We start from the raw sequence: 21,054 nt of genomic DNA, 5'->3' as shown, positions 1-21,054 counted from the left end.
TTCACATCTCTGAAGAATAAAGCTTAAAATATACTGGGTATGTGTCACGTCCTCCCACTAAGTCTAACAAGCACTAATACATCATAGTGAGCATCACTGTCACAATTCTCATTACAGGATGGGAAACCTCCCCCAAATAATGAGCAAAAGTAATTCTCTTTGTCCTGCATGAAACTTCTAATTTGAATTTCACCTCTGGTGAAAAGTGAACATATTTTACTTTTCATGAGGAAAGAATTGGTGAAACTGTTGTTTGGGAATTTGTTTTTGTAACTGTTGTTTGATTGGATGGTTGACTAATACACAGAATAACATGTACCTAGGTGTCTTTACAAAATGCCTGTCAAGCAGGTCTCTCAAAGCCCATTCTACTATTTCTTTATCAATGCCAGAATTAAATGTTATATGACCCAGTCAAAGTTAATTCGAGAGTCTCAAGGGAAAAAATGAGTATGTTTGGGACTTGGGCTTTGATGAAGAAAGTTGATTTAAAAAATATATAAAAGGAGACTATTCTACAAACTGTCAGCACAATGTGCCCTGGAGTGAGTATTTAATAAGCCCAGATTTATTTCAAGGGGCACTCATCTGTGGAATTCAGCTGACGTTAACAGACAAAGAGAAAAAGACAGCTTCACAATGGTTAGAGCTTCCCAAACTTAAAGTGGGGAAAGGATGTAAAGGCAAATATTGTCCTCCCTGAATTAGTTCAAATTCTATACCCTGATAGATTTAGGGAGTCTGGTAGTCAAGAGTCAAAATTGTCCTTTGCAGTTATCACCAAAATGGGTACAAAGGATGGTTGCCATTAAAATCTAAAATGTACCTCAGATATTCAAGTATTAAAGGTTTGGTGTGCAAGATGGCGCTACAAGGATGTGGTAGAAACTTTATGGCCTAGTGAAATGTCTTCCAGTCATTGGAGGTGTGATCTTGAAAGTAATAATAATACAGTACCCCTTCCTCATTCTTTTTCCAGGTGTAGCCATGAAACAAGGTCTTCTGCTGCCATTCATTCCCATTGTGAACTGTCCCTAGAGGTCCCAAGTCAGTGACGCCAACCAACAGTGGTTATAAATTTCAAGGTTATAAATTAAAATCAATTTTTCCCCTTTTCAAGTTGATTGCTTATAATATTTTTGTGACAGCAACAGAAAGCTGATGAACACATCTCCCCTACATTAGTTAGGGAACAATTGCTTTTTCTGCACCAGTGGGGAACCTACTCTCACTTTTAGAGGAGCTAATTCTCTCTTTCCTACCTCTTAGTAAAAGCAATGCTGTGCTTTATTTTTAGCACTCCTACTAAAGTTTTGATTGTTTCCCTTAATCCCCACTTCAGTACACAAAGATTCATTGTCCTTTGGCCCTTAAAAGGGTCTAGCATAGTGCCATTCAGCACCTACTTCGTAAATGACTCATGATTTCCCACAGTTTGAGCGCACCTACTCTTAGAAGTGTTCTCTCCAGGCTTAAGCCTTTCCCTCCTTTGTCTCCAGGCCTCAGTCTTGATCTTTTATTCAACCCTCTCATGACAGTGAAATCTTAAATTTTATATTCGGTGATATTTAATATAGAGACCTTAGAAGAAGATCTTAAATCAGAGGCCTCTAATGCAAAGCAGATTTAAGTTTTTGGCAGTTAAGAAAATGATTTTGCCAAAACCGATGAAGAAACAAAGAGCAGATATTCCCTCTGACTCAACATCAGCCAGAACGTTCTTGGGGGGGAGGGAGGAATAAATGTTCCTATATCATCATCATTTGATCTGCACCAATTTTAATAGTCTGTTTATTGATCTCATTAAAGGTACATATACTTCTAAACATAATAAATGGATTTGTTGTCATGAAATGTTCTTATTTGGATATAGTATTTATCGTTGGAGGACTGACAAATAACATAAAAGGTTTTAAAAGGATCTTAAGGAAAATTAAAATGAATCTAAGTTTTATAAATGTTAAGAATACTTTATAAGGCTCTCGCTCCCCGGCCATCTTGGCGGCTGGTCTTGGTTGGGGGCCGTCCCGCACCTAAGGCAGGAAGATGGTGGCCGCAAAGAAGACGAAAAAGTCTCTGGAGTCGATCAACTCTCGGCTCCAGCTTGTTATGAAAAGTGGGAAGTACGTGCTGGGATACAAACAGACTCTGAAGATGATCAGACAGGGCAAAGCGAAATTGGTGATCCTCGCCAACAACTGCCCCGCCTTGAGGAAATCTGAAATAGAATACTATGCCATGTTGGCTAAAACTGGTGTCCATCACTACAGTGGCAATAACATTGAGTTGGGCACAGCGTGTGGAAAATACTACAGAGTATGCACACTGGCCATCATTGACCCAGGTGATTCTGACATTATTAGAAGCATGCCAGAACAGACTGGTGAAAAGTAAAAAGTTTTTCTTTAAGAAAACTTTACCCAGAGCTCTTTTTAAAAAAAAAAAAGAAGAAGAATACTTTATAAGGAACATAGAGATTGATCAGTTATATCACTGAGCCAAATCTGAATATTAACCTCATGCCAATGCATTAGCTCATCTAAAAGCAAGCAGCTTATTGGGTTGGATTTCTTTTTTGCAGTTGTAGTGAATAAACATATGGCTTTTCACATGTTATTAAAGTCCTCTGTCACTGAGATACATCCTCAGCTATTTTTCCTGGGTCTGGTGTTTGCGTGTGTGCACACGTGTGTTGGGAGTACAGTCACTCATGGACATGTGTGGAAACCAGAGATTGACATTCAGATGCTTTTCTCAATCATTTCTCCATCTTATATTTTGATACAGTCTCTTCCCTGAATTTGGCGATCTACAATTTGGCTAGAGTCACTGAACAGTTATCCTCTTCCTCTTTTCATGGTCTGCCTGTTTCTACACCCACCACACCGGGGTTACAGCCATATACTGTAATGTATGCAGTTTCTCAGGGTCTAAACTCAGATCCACATGTGCTTCAGAACTGAACTACAGAGCATTAGACTTGTCCCACCCCCAGCCCTGCAAACACACTTATAGAAAAGTTTGGCTTGGGTAGGTCATGCACTCTGACAGAGATGCATCAGCAACAGCCCCCAAAGTCAGCACATTTCACAGTGTAAATGGGGAGGCATGTAAAGGATCTCAGTAGGGCATCTCTGTAAGAGAGCAGTGTCAAGCTGGAGTCACCCCAGAGAACAATAGTTTCAGCATAAAATGTCAACATTCACACTTGCACCAGGGGAAATCTTTGCCATTCCTCTAAGCCTTTATCTAGCCTAAGGATGCCTTTACCATTTCATGGGTCTGAGGCATCAGAGTCCTTGACACGCTCATGTTCATCTTGATAATACAATTCACTCAGGACTCCATCCACTCCCAACATTCATGCTTACATAGCCAGCACCTTTCTGGCTGAGCCTCCATTTTGCTCATTTAAGAACAGTTTTACTAAGTTGTCCAGGATGGTCTCGAAGTTGCAGCCCTCCTGCCTCAGCATTTTCAATAACTGAGACTGTCCAGTTTATGTTAGATTTACAGATTATCTTTAGATGATTACCTTTATTTAATTTTATTGCCTCTGTGATTTAAAAAAAAACACCATGACACAAACAACTTAAAAATTCACTTTGGATTAAAATTCTCGAGGTATGCATGCCATTGTGGTGGGGAATACATAGAAGCAGGCAGGGAAGGAATGGTGATTGGAACATGAGACGGGATGGTCACGCTGCATCCATACTCAGGAAGAAGCGAGTGAATAAGAAGTACGGCAAGATTACTAAAGCTCCAGGCCTCCCAGTCACTTGCTTCCTCCAGTGAGGTGCTAGCTCTAAGCATTCCACCACTTCTTCAAATAAGATACAAGCTGGGACAGTGTCACAGAAACCTAGAGCAGACATTTTGCATTCAAATCACAACAGTGACTTTAGCATTTTGCCAGGCAAGTGTACGTGCATGTGAGCATGCATGTATGTGTATGTGTGTGTTGTGCTCCATTAAAATATTGTATTTATTATTACAGAATTTTCCAACTTTCACATATACTTGGTGGTGGATTTTACTGAGTCTGAATAAAAGGGAAATGAGGAAAAATAATATGTGGACAATTTTAAAATCAGGGTAGTTTCCTCCTTGTGTGAATTCAGTTTGCACAAATTTAGTTATCTGTGAAAAATATTAAGTAGAAATATTAATAATTAATAAGTTTTAAATTACATACTATTCTGAGTGCTGTGCTAAAATTGCATACCATATTGCCTCATCTTTCTGCAATATGAAGCACCCAGACTATCAACGCCATATTTACTACTTGCCTATTAATCATCTAGCCACCTCAGTTCTAGGATCAACTGTTGTAGTATCACAATGCTTGAGTTCAAGTAACTTGTCTATAGTAGCCTAATTCATACATCACTCACCTTATGTAATCTCAATGTGTAGGCATTTTGTCATCTGATATGGTCACAAGAATAAGAAGGTTGGTGAGCTGGGGAGAACACTTGGTTGATAAAGTGCTTGCCTTGCGAACACAAAGACCCGAATTCAATTCCCAGAAGTCATATTTAAAAAGGCATGCACGATGACATACACTTGTAGTCCCCGTGCCGAGGAGGCAGAGACAGCTTCATTTCTAAGTCTCATTGTCAGTCAGCCTCGCCTATTTAGCAAGTTCTAGGCGGTGAGCACCCCTTTCCAAAAAGTTACATGATGGCTGAGGAATAACATTCGGGATTGTCCTCTGACTTCCACACACATATGCACATATGTTAACTTGGATACACATAAACACACACAGGCAGGCATACATACATAAAACTAAAAGTAAGTCTGAATAGAGTATAAGGTGCTCTATGAGAGAAACCCTAATCATATAATTTATTATAGCATACTGTTATGACTAGGTTATAGTACTTAAATCTTACTGTGCCTAATTTATAAATTAAACTTTATCGTATGTATCACAGTGATATATTTAAATTAGGATTTATATGAAAAATGTAGTGTCTATAGGGTTTGATATTATCCATGACTTCAGGCATCCACCCCTGCATGTCCTCACGTAAAGGGCCCGCTCACATAAAGGAGTCTTACTGTAATCCCACAGGGGTATTTCAAGAACATTCTGAAAAACACCAAAGAAAATGCGAAGGAAATGATATGTTCCTTGTGTGGGTCTGATGATTTTTCGCATGTGTTATTGGCATCCTAGGCAATGCCTGCTCAGCCCAGTTTACCAAAGAATGGGATATAAAACTGAGACCTCAGTACTCAGCAAAAAAAAAAAAGGGGGGGGGGGATAGTTGGTGACCATAGATAAGGCAGATTTTTTTTTCTTATTTTAGCAAAGATAACGCTGAAACATGAAATTTGGGGGAAATAGTTCAACCTAAGTGAAATATCAGTTCTAATGCATGCATTCACTATTATATAGCAAGCTTTCTATTACTATTATAATACACATGCCAAGAAACTAGGCTGGAATCAGCACTACACAAACACTTCCTTGACATTTGACTGTCCCTAAGTAGACTCACTAAGCACTAAGTAGACTCAGTGTGTTGTTTTTTTAGAAAGAAAGAGAGAGAGAGAGAGAGAGAGAGAGAGAGAGAGAGAGAGAGAACATAATGTTGGAGCAGAATGTGCAGAATGTGGTGGTAGAGTATGGGAGGACAATGGATGGTAAGGATTCGATCAATATATATATATATATATATATATATATATATATATATATATATACATATATAAACATGACATTTTAAAATGACAAATGAAAAGGAAGAAAAATCAGAATCAGTGTATTTATTTTTCTAAAAGCTTCACCCATCTCTGTACAGTACCATAACTTTCCTCTCTAACCACCTTTTTAATACATAATGCAGAGGAAAGTCTTCAGTCTTATTCATCAGAAATATTACATATAAATATAATTTCTTGAAAATAATGCTAATACTTTCCAAGTCAATTATTTCCTAATGCAACCATGAAGATAAGCAGTGGCCTGAGTATCAACATCATTAAAAACTGTGACAAACACTACCTCCTCTGATTTTCCCTATTTCATCTCAAAAATACTTTCTGACTACATGTAGAGGTAAGCAAACAGCAGAAGAGCACTGGTATAAAGGTGGATAAAACAAAAACAATTAAACCCAGCTTTATCGTTGTATGTTACTGTATGTCATTCCTCTTCCAAATACTACAAAAATGAGTATATCTCCAACCCTCGTCTCCCATTTCTGTCCTGTCTCTGCCAAGCAGAACTAAATCTGTGTGCCTTTCCATTTCCATGACTCTTTCAAGATACTGAACTTAGCAGAAATGTGGTCTACTAGATTATTATTGCTAATTTACTTTTTCCCAACAGGCATCACAGTTGATAAGAATGGATTCATTTACTTTGTGGACGGGACTATGATCCGAAGAATTGATGAGAATGCTGTGATCACAACTGTAATTGGCTCAAACGGTCTGACTTCCACACAACCATTGAGCTGTGACTCAGGAATGGACATCACTCAGGTAGGCACTGCTGGTTTTCAAGCATTATCACCATTTGGCATCGTGGAAATGGATAACAATTTTCTCATGCAGAAATTATATAAAAAGGAAGCCTGGTGCATCTGCTATAATGTCAGATAGCAGAATCTTCTTTTTATGTAAGTTACTTTTTTTCCTCCTCAGAAAGCTTTAGGCTAAATGGTGAGTTAGGATAGGAGAATATTAAGAAGAATATTGATATAACAATGCCACCTAAATTTTGAACCAGTTAAAATTGGATTTGTTCACTATTTCATAAAATATATGATGTTGCTGTTTTTAAAATTAATATATTTCACTATTTATATATTGAGGAGTAGAGAGGTGGACATGCATGTTGAGACTAACTGACACTTGCAAAAATTGCTCCTCTCCTTCCAAGTGAATACTGGGAAACAAGCTCATGTCACCAAGCCTGGTAGCAAGTGTCTTTCCTCGCTGATCTATTCTGCCAGCTGAATTTTATCATTTTTTTTGTGTCCAACAACAAATGAACTTTAGCAAAGAGGTGGTGATAAAGGTCGTTAGAAACCTCTTTAGTAAATAGTGAGTGTGCCATGTTATTCTCATGCATGAAAACAGCTATTCCTGAGATGTTTTGCTTATCTTAAATAAAAGCAACACCATTCTCAAATTTGATTTATACATATTTAGCAAGACTCTGCGAGACTGACCTCATGTTCAGGAGTGTTTGTGAAATACAAAACAAACCCTGTGGGTTTTAGTGGTTTTTAATGTGCCAGAGAGAGTGTATGTGTGAATATGGAGTATAGGTGGGTAGGAAGTAGGGAGGATTTGGGAGGAATTGGGGAATGAGAAAGAATATGATAAAATATACTGTACTAAACTCTCAAAGAATAAATAAAGCATTTCTTTTAAAAAAAGAAACCTTCCCACCAGAGAATAAGGAGGAAAAAAGTAGTGTAGCGTTCATCTGGACCCAAAATTCTGATCTTAACACTCTTCTACCAAATCAGTAAATGGTATGGAGAGAGATTTTAGAAGACACAACATGGTTCCAGCACTGTCCAGTTGCTATTTTTAATCTGTATACACAAAAGCTTGGTGGATATAATAAGGGAAGTAGTCAGGCAATCCTTGAAGGAGCTTTATGTTCTACCATTTTACAAATGTGTAGCTCTGATGATGGAATATTTTCAAAGTAATTAGAGTAATATTGAGAATTTCAACAATGATCACGGAGGATTGTTTCCACTGAGAGTAACAAAACACTTGTCTAACAGTGTTTTAAACAATAAGGTTTAATGATCTCATATTGTGAAATGTCCCAAAATAAACATGGATGCCAATAGACTTCTTTCATCAGTCACATTGTCCAGCACCGAGTAGTATAATTGAATGCTTTTACTTGTTAGCAAAAGAGAAATGGAATTTTCTAAATGGGTTGAGACCCTCTGGAAATGCACTGTTTTCCTTGAACATATTGCTACCTGAACTTCAAATGGAAATTGGGGATCCTTTAGAAAAAATGTAGACTTGCTACTGCATAGGCAACTGGTGCCATAACTTATTATTAGAACCTCCCAGTAGCTTCATTTTTATTGCATCTGAATCTGAGGATAACAAGGAAAATTAAAATAACACATTATCCAATGCTTCCTTAATCATTAGTTCTAACACCACTTCCCACCTCCATTGGTGTTCAGTAAAATGCTAAAGATGTACCTATTTGAGCTCTCTCTTTTTCTGTCTCTGCTTCACTCCAGAAACTGAAACCATCTGAGCCAAGTACAAAAATAAAATGAAGAGTGGGAAAGCCTGAAAAATGGAGAAAATTAACAAACTTTTTATTAGATATCTGATTAGATCAGACATTCAATTTCTAGAATATTTTAACTTTTCTGTGATTCGAGACCTTTCAGGAGCCAAAGAAAGGGAGCATTATTTATGGCAATGTGGAAGGGTGTGAATATGTTTACATAGGGGGAGAGAGAAAAGATGCATATATATGATTCACTTGTGGGGTATTTTTAGCTTAAAATAGAACACTTAGTACTGTGATCAGTCAACTCTAAACAACCGATGTAATTCTGTAGAAAAGTTATTTGGAAAAGAGAGCTCTTTGTCTCAGTAGAGGGGACATATAAAGTTCAGCACCATAAGAGGGATTCTTTTTCACATGACACTTTTCAACCATAATTGATACTATAATAGCTCCCTTACCACTTTCTGTTTTGGACTTAAAGTAGGCTCTGTGCTCACTCAGCAGATACAGTTGGGGTGAAAATGGTATAAATGACTGTGTCGAGATGAAGCACAGAAAGTAACTAAGGGTGGAATGTGGAGGAACTTATAAGCCTAATGGAACGTGCATTTCATCCAGTGAAAAGTGGAAAAAAGGAAGGAAGGAAGGAAGGAAGGAAGGAAGGAAGGAAGGAAGGAAGGAAGGAAGGAAGGAAGGGTTCAGTTTGGGGCATGTTTGAGTCTGAGACACCTGTATATAGAATCTAGCCCAGTAGTTCTCAACCTGTGAGTTGCTACCCTTTAGGAGTCACCTAAGACCACTAGAAAACACGGATGATTCATAATAGTAGCAAAATTACAGTTATGAAGTAGCAATGAAAATAAGTTTATGTGCAAAGGCCACCACAACATGAGGAACTGTATTAAATGGTTGTAGCATTAGGATGGTTGAAAACCACTGACCTAGACAAAGAGGTCTGGAAGAGAATCGAACTTGAGTCTAAAGCTACAGGATAGTGTCTTACTTACTGTTCTATTGAAGAAGAGACATCATGACCAATGCAGCTTATAGAAGAAAGCATCTTATTGGGAGCGTGCTTGCAATTTCAGAGGGTTAGACCATAATTGTCATGGTGGGGAGCATGGCAGCAGGCAGGCAAGCATGGCAGTAGAATGTATTGCAGGAAGAAGACTAAGAAGAAAAGATCAAGCAATATGAAAATCAAAAAAAGTATAAGAAAAAGAACCCAAGGAAACAAGATTTTCAAGATCAGTATCTCACGTTGAGTATCTGTTATGCAATAAAAGAAGGGTTTTTTGGTTTTGGTTTTAAACCATTCAATTTTATAATGTTAGTAACTTTGGTAACTGAGATGCTCATTGGCAAGAGCTGGAATGCTGTAGACAATGAAGAACAGAAATGAAAACAAATAATTCTCCCATATGTTTGACTGAATAGAAGATGATAAGCTGATTTTGAACAAGGGTTAGATTGGTGGGAGGCTTTGGCTTTGAAATATATCAGGTATGATTTATGCATTTTCTTAGGTATCAGGAAATCATCAAGGTAAAAGAGAAATAACAATGAATGAAATTGAGTGGGTGAGTGGAGAGAGTGATTCCAGCAAGGACCATGTGGGTCCCACAGCTGCCGACATCCTTCATGATTATTTCCAGAGCTTCCTCTCTGCTTAGACAACTGTGACCCATGTTTCTCCTGCCTGTCCTTAAGAACACAGGCAGTCTTCACGTAGAAGGAAAATAACTGAGTAAGGAGCTTCATATCAGCTTCCAAGAGCAAAGGCTTAGCTGGTTTTAATAGTACTTTCAGTAATCTAGCTGGGCTTACACACTGTTCAGTTTCATATTTCAGTAAATCAAAATATATTGATGGATGAAGGCAGAGATCTAAACAATCCTGCTCAGTTTGTGCTAATAGAAATGTACAGGAGAGGGTGTAGCTGCAGCATGAATATTTGATTCAGCCCGTAAAAAGAACTTACTGTTTCTAAGACGACAAGACAGCAGCATACATGACCAAATGATTTTATAGGGTTCCCACCTTTTGAAACTTTTTAAAGCAAATGCTAGATAGAAATCAGCCAGACCTTACAGTGTGAAAAAGATAAACCAGATATTCACATAAAGATATTATTACAAAAATATAATCGCACTGCTAAAGTTTTATCTACCCTGCATTTCAAAACCAACATGTGTATTTGGAGGCTGCTCATTCATTCCTGGATGCCCAGACCCGAAATAATCACACAGAAATTATATTATTACAATACTGCTTGGCCTATTAGCTCACACTTCTTATTGGCTAGCTCTTATATCTTAAATTAATCTATTTCTATTAATCTGTGTATCACCATGTAGTTGTGGCCAACTGGTAAGATTCCATCCAGTGTCCAGCATCTCTCTCCTGCTGCAACTACGTGGCTTCTCCCTAACTCCACCTACTCTCTCTTTCTCTATCTGCTTGGAATTCCCACCTCACCCTATTCTGCACTGCAATAGACTCAAAGCAACTTCTTTTTTAACCAATGGTATTTCACATACAGAGGGGAATTCCACATCAAACATGTCTCCAATAAGGCAAGTTCCATCCAAGCTATATAGTTAGAGAAATTATTCAATATAGGATTCTTTTTCTGTTGCTTAGTCTTCAGTACTTTCTTGGAAAAATGGACCCTGAGGAATAAAGTCCTTAATGACAAGTCATACATAATACACTCTAGTAAAATTCTAAGAATAACTGCTACCATTTATTAAGAAATTTAATATTGCTAAATTTTCAATGTAAATGATAACTGTGGTATGTAAGGATGCTTTTTATGCAAGTATATATTTATATTGTACATAATCCCCAATACTCTCTGTGCTCCTCTTTTTACTCCTCTCCCTACCCATTAGTCTTTGTTCCTCAACTTCACTACATTCCTATTATATATACATACATACATACATGATCTTATGCATCTGTAGAAAATATAGAAAACATACATTTGTCTTTCTGATACTAGCCTAATTTGATTAATATGAGTATCTCCTATTTCATTCCTTTTGCTGCAAATGCCATAACTTCATTCTTCTTTATAACTGAAAATTTCCATTGTCTCTCTCTGTCTCTGTCTCTGCCTCTGTCTCTGTCTCTGTCTCTTTCTCCCTCTCTCTCTTTCTCTGTGTGTGGGGGGGGGAGAGAAAGAGATACATGTATGTGTGTGTATATAGTCTCATTGTTATACACGGTGCCATTTCTTTTTTTATTTTTTTTATTGAGAATAAGAAAAAAAAAAGTTTCCGCCTCCTCCCAGCCTCCCATTTCCCTCCCCCTCCCCCCACTCTTCTCCCCCTCCCCCCACTCCTCTCCCCCTCCCTCTCTAATCCAAAGAGCAGTCATGGTTCCCTGCCCTGTGGAAAGTTCAAGGTCCTCCCCGCTCCGTCCATGTCTAGGAAAGTGAACATCCAAACTGGCTAGGCTCCCACCAAGCCGGAACATGAAGTAGGATCAGAACCCCTTGCCATTGACCTTGGCTTCTCATCTGTCCTCGTTGTTCGCCATGATCAGAGAGTCCGGTTTTATCCCATGCTTTTTCAGTCACAGTCCAGCTGGCCTTGGTGAGCTCCCAATAGATCAGCCCCCACTGTCTCAGTGGGTGGGTGCACCCCCCGTGGTCCTGACATCCTTGCTCATGTTCTCCCTCCATCTGCTCCTCATTGGGACCTTGGGAGCTCAGTCCAGTGCTCCAGTGTGGGTCTCTGTCTCTATCTCCATCCATCACCAGATGAAGGTTCTATGGTGATATGAAAGATATTCGTCAGTATTGCTATGGGATAGGGTCATTTCAGGTTCCCTATCCTCCGCTTCCCAAGGGACTAACTGGGGACATCGCCTTGGGCTCCTGGGAGCCACTCTAGGTTCCAGTCTCTTGCCAACCCTAAGGTGGCTCCCTTAACTAAGATATGTGCTTCCCTGCTCCCCTATCCAACCTTCCTTTATCCCAATCTTCCTGTTTACACGGTGCCATTTCATCTCCACAACCTAACCATGTTTAAAAGGGTGGTTTCATATCAATGGAGGAGAAAACTGGCAGTGGGAAGGATACAGAGTATGTTGTGACTATTGAGTTATAAAGTGATAAAATCAAGCTCTGAGCATAAACTTTCAGGCCTCAGGTGTGCATTCTTCCAACTTACACATTTTCAAAATTGGAGCTGATCAAATATCATTCTATTTAGCCAAGAAATGAATGCCACTTGGTTGAGGGCTATGCTGTTTAGTCACAGAACATGTGTTTAGTGACAGTTAGGAAATAGTTTAATAAAATCTAATCATCTTGAGGAATGAAATTTGCTTTGGCAATAAAATCAGCCATTTACTCAAAATCAATATATTTTTAACTAAAATGTGAAGCTCAACAACTCTCAGTACAAACTCTGAAGTATAACTTCCCTTTCTAAGTAGCCAGGCTTTTCACTTCAGGGAATGAATTGATTCTGAAAAGAGTTGGATCTTTATTTTGAGTGCTTCATTTCAGTATTTCTGCCCTGCCCTGCCTCTCCTGCTTAGATACAATGGAAGTGGGAGTTAGACCAAGAATAACGCTGAGGCTCAATCTACTACTTTAAGAAAGTCTAATGCTACAGGAAAATTCAACCCAACAACACATAGTACTAATTCCCCATTGCCTATAAGGCACATACTTCAATTTGTTTCCTTTTCCTGGTTGTTTTTAAACATATAATATTTACTTCAAACAAAGTAACTTTCTATTAATAAAATAATAGATTTTAAAACTCCCAGCAAATATACCCCTACTCAATGATAGTTCTTATAGTGACCATCAAGGCAGTTTGAGAATATGTATGCTAATGAGGAAAAAAAACACGCATTAAGAAATGATACCTAAGGTTGGATTGATGTTTTTGTTTTCACAATAAAGTCATAATTTTAAAGATTTATTTATGCATTTCTTTTTGTTTGCATGTATGTATGTCTGCATGAATTTATCTATGCCATGTGTGTGTAAGTACCCACAAAGGTCAGAAGAGAATTTTGAATCCCCTGAAATTGGAGTTACAGTTGTTTTTTATCTGCTCAGTATGGGTGCTAGGAACCAAGCCCAAGTCTTCTGCAAGAGCAGTATGAGCAGGAGCCATTCCTTCAGTCCCTAATATCATATTTTTGACCCATGATGAGATAGCAGAGTACTAAAAGACCTTACCTCTCACTATTTCCTCATCTAATATTGCATAACTGCTTATTTGAATCATCTTACAATTTTGTATTAGTCTACATCTATACCTTGTCATTTGATTTAGTACACTTTTTTTATATTCTGCTAAAAATCTAATATGTTCACTATATTTCCCAACCTTGGATCACTTGTGGATCTTATGACTATCTTTAATGTCTTCATCCATACTAAAAACCCAAGATGCAAGTGTAGGATAACTAGTCTAATTATTAGTTAGGTTATGGGCCATCCATTTGATCTATCTTGTATGGACTATGATGCATACTAGACAAGAAAATCAATACAATAACCTATTTTAAACTTTTTCCCAACAATGAAATCAAAGCAAAATTTGGACTGTACTATATGCAGTAAGGCTAAGTATTATTTCAAGAAAATATTATTTCAACAGTCTAATAGTGCAAAAATAGTTCTGTGTGTAGGTCATATGCAAAATAGGTAGAAAGGCCACTCATCTCACCGCTGTTTTCCCAACATAGGCACAAAGGATTATGTAATTCAACTATTCCATAAAGTGTCTGCAACTGTTAGAAGGAAATAAAAATTGCTCCACAAAATCTGTTTGCACTCATATGATCCATAAACACTACTTTCTGATCACAGAATAAGCAGACAACTGTTTTGTAAAAATTAATAGGAGAGTGCCTTTTATTCTGAACCAAGTACGTTCCATGAAGTTTATGGGAAACAATCTGATTCGTCTTGAAGTCTGGTCTACGCTTAACCCTCTCTAATCGTCAATGATCCATTAGTTTTCAATAATATTGTACTTAAAAAAGAAGAATAAAACTGATTCCAAAAGTCTATTTGCAAGTTCTTTCTAAAAGGAAATTCCTCCTAGCCAAATGACAAAAAAAAAAGAAAGAAAGAAAGAAAGAAAAAGAAAACCTTGAATTCAGAAAAAAAAAAAGAAAGTTAGGTTTTCTTTTAAAATTAAAATTTTTTCACCCATCTTGGACTTTAGTAACTTTGAATCAATACTCTTTGTGGTCATTTTCCTTAACAGAAAAAACAAAGCCTTCCTCATCTCTCTCATCCATCAGCATTATACCACCCGCCCCAAGCAACAGACCTCTGGCTTCCCTGGCTGTCTTCCACTCTCTACATAACTGAAAAAGCCATTTTGTCTTGTCCTTAGAATTCTTTTTGCAAGTTGCAAAAAAAACTACAACTGGATAGACAGGGAAATATAAAGCATCTTTTTTCAAAATCTGCATGCCACTTCTTTTATACAGTAGATTCAGCATTTTCTGTTGTTTTTTAAAATGCATATATAATAACAGTCAAGCATGAAAAGTTACAACAATCTTAGGAGAAAAAAATAAAGGAAATGGCAATTTAAGAGGGGAAAGGAACCTCTATTTTCCTTTCTTCACCTCTCACTCACCTAGTGTCTCTCATTGTCTCTCTCTCTCTTCTGCAAACCCTTTCATGTCTAAAGAATGTCCTCCTTCGCCCTGAGTGATGCAGACGATATTGAAACTCAAGTTTTTCAGGGGTTACTTGCCTTTCTTTGTGCAGCTCCATCACTCTCCCATGTGCACACTGAATGAGAACAGAATTAGACCTCTCGAATGAAGGCCATTATAAGTGAAATTCCCTGCAGGGACTGACTTCCGAGTTTGTGAAGCTCTGTAGGGAATCAAGAAAATCTGAATTATAATAAGTTTGCTTGAATAAAGGGATCTCCCAGGCAAGAAAAGAAAGTTTATTTTAAAAGTTTCTGCCACTAGAGATGAAAATCTCACCACCTCAACTCCCACCACACCCTCTCAATGCTTCAGTAACTGTGAAGTCCATCTCACTGTCAATGCAAGGAAAATGTCTGTGGTGGCCCTATATAATTCAAATAGAGATGTGTGGGGTGGAAGGACAGTGTAGGTTGCAGGTTAACAGCAATATATAGAAGATAAAACTAGCATATCTAAATTTATGGAAATATATGTCTTAGCTAACAATACCGGTAGGCGGCAGGCACAGAAAGAGATGGTGACAAAACAAACAAGGGACACATGGGGTAGAAAGAAGATATAATTGTTATTCTTAAAAAACGATGAGAGAGCGGCTACAAACGGTCCCCGGGCGGGCTGGCGGAGGGAGCCCGCCATGAGGGCGGCTACAGGAGGGCACACTTCCTTGGCCCATGGTGGCGGCAGGTAACAGACACGTAAACACAGGAAATAGCCATAAGTATTTATTAAGGAAGGGGGAGAAAGAAAGACAGAGAAAAGAGATGAAAGGAGAGAGGAGCGATAAAAGAAGAGAGAGACAGAGAAAACGCGTGCGCATGCCAAGGAAGCAGAAAGAGAGAGAGGGTCCCAAGATGGCGATGGGCGGGTCAGAGGTTATGGGAGTGGGCGTGGCTAGGGCAGGGACCCAAGAATAATAATAATAACAGATGAATAAGGTCCAAGGAGTGGGAAAAAAAGTTATTTTATAGCCCCAGTGTTAATTGCATATACCCTCCGAATTAGGCATGGTTACTTTAAGCAACTGAAATAACCATTTACATAATAATTGTGAACTAATGGGTTGGTTGACATCAAAAGTCCTACCAGCCAACCCTCTAGTGGAATTTTATGTCTTTCACTTTCGCCATGCCTGGACCACAATACAACAGCAATGTAGCTGCCCAGCAATTGGTTATTTCAGGAGCTCAAACATGCACTCAATCAAATTGCCAGCTAGATGGGCCTGGAGAAAGAAAGAGACACCTACTTCAATCCCCATAACAATCATATTTTGTGCCACAGAATATAGTAGCAATCAGAGTCACTCAAATGTCTTATTTCGCAGCCCTACTTATACCATTTTTTAAAATTATTTCCTTAGGATTTCCTAATGGCTTTCCATGTTACTCACTTGCAAATGAAAGATAAGTTCAGCGTCAAGGCAATAAATGGTATTAAGAGTGCTGAATAGCCACTGCTTTTAGTTGCCATTTAGTCGTTTTAAAAAAAAAACTTTCTGAATTATTGGTTCTGCTCTTCTCTGAAACAGTAAAGAAGAAAAGTTCATTTTTGTCTAGTTCTTGACCAAATAAAGGTGCTCTATAATTTCAGTGTTAGTATTATATTTTTTAACTGACACTAGAATTCTAGAGCTAGTTAATTATTCCTCCTTATGAAGGCTAATTCAATAAATTACCCAATTGTTGATTAAGTGGCCTCTCTTTTTTAATGGGAAAGCACTTGCTAAAGTATGAAGTGTTTCACAAATATAGAGAATGATGTAAGATGGTAATGTCAATTACCTTAGGAAATGTTTTCTGCTGATTCATTATATGCTTGCTCAAATGGGAGGACACAAGAACAAAATAAGTTTGCAAGGTGGTTATTCTGATTTTATAATATCTGTTGTTGTCCATGTCTGATTTAAATGTATTCCGGGATAATGTTATTTATTGCTTATGCAGCCGAAACCCAGTCTCCTGGCTCTGTCACATGCAGAAAAAATAAATAAATAAAAATAAAAACATCCTCTGGAACTGGGAAGGCCAGCCAGACTTTTCTTTAAGCCTTTAGTAGAGGATTCAAGAGACAAATTCAAGTTTTTTTGATGACTTCTCCTTCACAGTAAAAGCAATACAAAGTCAATAAAGCACAGTGGTTAGGAACACAGACTGCTTCATTTCAAATCCTAGATCTATGCTTGATAGATGTCCTTGAAAAAAATTGTTTATCTATAAATGAGAGTGATAATGTGCCTGCCTCATAGGGAGGCTGTAAAGATTCAGTGAGGTCAATATGTATAAATCATTTAGCAGAGTGTTTGGCTTACAAATAAATGCTCAATAAAATTCTATACTAGTAATAGGAATAATAGTAACAGTATTTGACCTTGTTTTCCCTATATGAAGATTTGAACTGATAATTTATAGGATTGGAGTAAAAAGAACTAGAAGAAGTTTGGAATTGATTAAGAAATTAGGTAAAAATTTCTGATCTGGCCATTTCATGGAAGTGAACCTTTTGCAGAGAAGCAAATATCAGTGGGTGTGTTCCATGGGATGTGGCACCAACATGCTCCAGAAACTGATCTTAGCCTGCTTTGACCTTCACAGAGAATTTCTTTCTCCTAATACTGACGTGAAGTTCTATCTAGATCACTTAGTGGATACCTGTGATAGTCATTGAATGATACCCCAAATCCTTCATTTTCTTTCTGCTTCCAAGAACTGATATGCTGATTATGGAGCTAAGATTGGAATGTACTGTGACTGAGCATACACCTGTGCATTTGGGATTTTTAGATCATCTCCTGTCTCTTTAAACTTGAGAGGTAAAGGCAGTTTATTCAGTTAGTAGCCTGCAGTCACTCCAGATGGGCCAATTTTGCCAAAAATCAAATAAATATTAGAGTAGATAACAAAGAAGAGTTTATCTAGGTCAATATAAGAATGCTATCATGCTCAAACAAAAACAAAATGAAACAGAAAGGCTCCCAGCTAAGTAAAAAATCAAAAGAAGTTTTGAAGCTAGAGCTTCCTCAGGAGAAAGCAATGCCCTTGGATTTTATGAATCAAGTTTAGTCTGTGAGTCCCTTCACCTACCCAATGACTCTGGTTTGTTATTATTTTTGTTTTGGGTTTTGGTTTGAGAGGTTGTTTGCTTCAAGATATTCAAGTTCTAACCATGTCTATCGGGGCTTTTTAACCTAATATAAAATGATAAACTGGGAGAAATGTGGCAACAGGATTATGGACAGGTTTTCTTTACATACTTTCGATCTCCAAATAACTTAAATAGTTTTAACTGTACTTTGGGGCCTACATCTCTCAAGTAAACATACTCTCAGTAAACTCTAATAAAAATAACCTGTTATTACCGATATTTGCAGTGATGCCTCCACGTTGAAAGCTCAAGCCACTTATATGCGAAGCAGAGAACAGCAGGTCCCACATCTTCAAATTCAGCAGATCCAAGCTCTATTGGGCGTCTGCACAGAGGCAAAGGCAGAGTTTTCACTTGCCTTAAAATAAAAGTCAAGTACCGTGTTCAATGCTATATCGAAAACGTAATTTATCACATAAATAAAACTCCCTCAGCAGTGTCCTCGTTCCCCACAAAGGACAATGGCATGTTAGCTCTTATTAAAACTATTAAGCACCCGAGGAAAAGCATCTCCAAAGTTCAGGAAGAGTCACAAAATGCAGAGCTTGCAAACTACTTTTGAACCGTGCATTTTTTTTCTCTACGTTTTGTTTGGCATACTCTATGACCTGAGCTGAACCTGAACTTGAACCTGTCTAAGACACAGGAATACCTGCGGGATAAACTCTGTGGCTTGTTTCAAAATGTTTTTAGGACAATATCCCATCATAAGCCACTGGCCTCTTTATGTGTATGACTGTCCCTTTCAGTGTAGCCCAAAGGGCCTCTTAACTATAGGAAAGGGAACTACGTAAATCAACACCAAGTCTTCTTCATCAAATGGCAACACAATCCAAAGATGGTGTTCTACAAAACAAAAGGATCATCTAGTCATGTAAAAGTCAGTGTATTTGGAAATGTAAACAAAGAAACATGCGAAGCATTTACCAACAGGGTATATTTGTTGAGAGGACTTATCCTGAGATACACTCTCTCTTTTTGGGCATGGAATTCATTTGATAAATGACTATTGTAAGTCTAAAACATTTGGAAAGTTTGATACTCAAGTCTGTCATGTGGTTTATTCCAGTAAATGTTGTAAGATTCCAATTTTTAAGGACAAAAGTCAGTCAAGACTACAAAATACAGCTTTCTCTCTTAGTGTCTACAACATCCATGTGAAAATAAATGGAGATACTTTCTCATAGCCATTTAATTCATCTCTCGGTACACTTCCATTGCCCCAATCCAGAGGAAGACCATTCTGAAGGAATGATTCCAATACCTAACAAGTTAACTATTAAGTGGGAATCTAAAAGAAATATGGTAGTTGATACTCAACACATTACTGTTTTCAAACAAAATTCTGGACACATAGATGTTGTTGTAGGTCAACAAAGCACAAAAGCATATGGGTAAATTATATAACCTACTATAAAATTATCCTCAAATATCACAAGAATGAGAAGGTTGTACAGAGTAATAGCATTTCAAAAGTGTCAGAAAAGCTCTAGTTAAAGTCATTCACAACAAAATTCCTAACATACAAGTTTATTTTATGTGGGTTTTTGGACTTTAATGGCAATTTTAATACCTATTACTTTGGCTCAGCCTAGGCCAGCTAATGCATGGCTAATAACAAGATGGCCCTTGGTAGTTTTCACTCGCTTTTACCAGCATCTTAGATTATTTTCTGTTGATATGATAAAATACTCTAATATAAACAATTTATAGGGTAAAGATGTTTATTTTAGTTCACAGTTCAAGGATCAGTACATCATGTCAGAGAAATCAAGGCAGCAGGATAGTTGAGCAGCTAACTAGTTGCATTATGTCCACATTCGGAAGAAGAGCTCAGCAAATGCATGCCTGCCAGTCCCCAGGTAATTTTCTCTTTCCTACCATTCCTGGACTCCACACTCAGAGAATGGTTCCATCCAAGAATGGGACAGGTCTCACCACATCAGGTAACATAATTAAGGTAATCCCTCACAGACCTCTTCAGAGACACTTTTATCTGGATGATTCTAAATTACGTGACGTTGACAATTCAGACTAACCATTGCCACCACTTTACTACTACCATTGGCCTCCAGCAATGTGTTACTCTTCCTGTATCCTACTATTTGGGTTCGTACTATAAATATTAGTTGAGACCCAGTGAAAAAATAGAAAGGACATAATTATTATAATACTATTTAATACATGGGATGGGCTGCACAGGTGTTACATGAATATGTAAACTACAGATACCTGCACAGGTGTTACATGAATATGTAAACTACAGATACTACCACCTCTAGGCCTGGGAAACCAACAGAAAGGCTTGAGGTTGCTATAACCTAGAAATGAAGGAGTTTTGTCCCATGGAGGTAGAGCATAGGCTGTTGAGGAAAGGATGCAAGCATTCTCACATTAAGAATGTACTAATAACAAATTTGATGTTGGCACCTATAACAGGGCACGATGACACTGAGTCTCAGACTATGCAAATTAGCTGGAAAGTGCAGCCAGCTATTGCTGCCAGAATGAAGGTCTACTGTTGAGGTGATGTTGACAGGAACAGAAAGCAAACAGGAAAGAACAAGTCCCTTCTCCCTCCTTGAGCCTCCCAGCATACCTTTATTTTCTGTACTGTCAGAATCTATCAAAAATCCAGCTGGCAAACTAGCTAATGTAGAGAGCATAGTCCCAACCCTACTATCACGAAGCAATGTCTTTAAAAGGACGAATTTGGAGATGTGAGACAGTAACTTAATAACCACCGTATTGTGCAATGAGGTGTTAGATTTTCATGTCATTGTTGCGGCTGGAGTCACTCAGATATGCTTACAGTTTGGGTGAAACATTAATTAGAGTGGACTGTTTGCCACAGAGGATTTCATCATTACTGAATCTGTAAGAAGCTGTTATTAAAAGACTTCAACCAGAGCTGCTCAATGTGTTGTGAGGGTGATTTTGACTCCCCACTCATTAAA

At 37.9% G+C, this 21,054-nt stretch overlaps 2 protein-coding genes across 4 annotated transcripts in view; both read left to right on the top strand.

Moving 5' to 3' along the window:
• Positions 1–21,054, top strand: part of Tenm1 (teneurin transmembrane protein 1) — a 570,621-nt gene that overhangs the window by 498,220 nt on the left and 51,347 nt on the right. For all 3 annotated transcript variants that reach the window (XM_050118835.1, XM_050118834.1, XM_050118833.1), the window contains one exon: positions 6,347–6,501. In XM_050118835.1, coding sequence (XP_049974792.1) covers positions 6,347–6,501 — 155 coding nt within the window. The remainder of the gene's footprint in view (positions 1–6,346; positions 6,502–21,054) is intronic.
• On the top strand, positions 1,985–2,446 carry LOC126486560 (60S ribosomal protein L30). The gene has a single exon (XM_050118842.1). The coding sequence runs from the start codon at positions 2,047–2,049 to the stop codon at positions 2,392–2,394; it is 348 nt and encodes a 115-aa protein (XP_049974799.1). The 5' UTR covers positions 1,985–2,046; the 3' UTR covers positions 2,395–2,446.

Source organism: Alexandromys fortis, unplaced genomic scaffold, assembly GCF_014885135.2.
Source record: "Alexandromys fortis isolate MF-2015 unplaced genomic scaffold, M_Fortis_MF-2015_v1.1 scaffold_114, whole genome shotgun sequence".
Lineage (NCBI taxonomy): Eukaryota > Metazoa > Chordata > Mammalia > Rodentia > Cricetidae > Alexandromys > Alexandromys fortis.
The sequence above is the reverse complement of the archived record's forward strand: the minus strand, read 5'-3'. Positions and strand labels throughout refer to the sequence as shown.

Excerpts from the sequence above, each read along its gene's own strand:
- LOC126486560 (XM_050118842.1), top strand. The coding sequence starts at position 2,047 with ATGGTGGCCGCAAAGAAGACGAAAAAGTCTCTGGAGTCGATCAACTCT.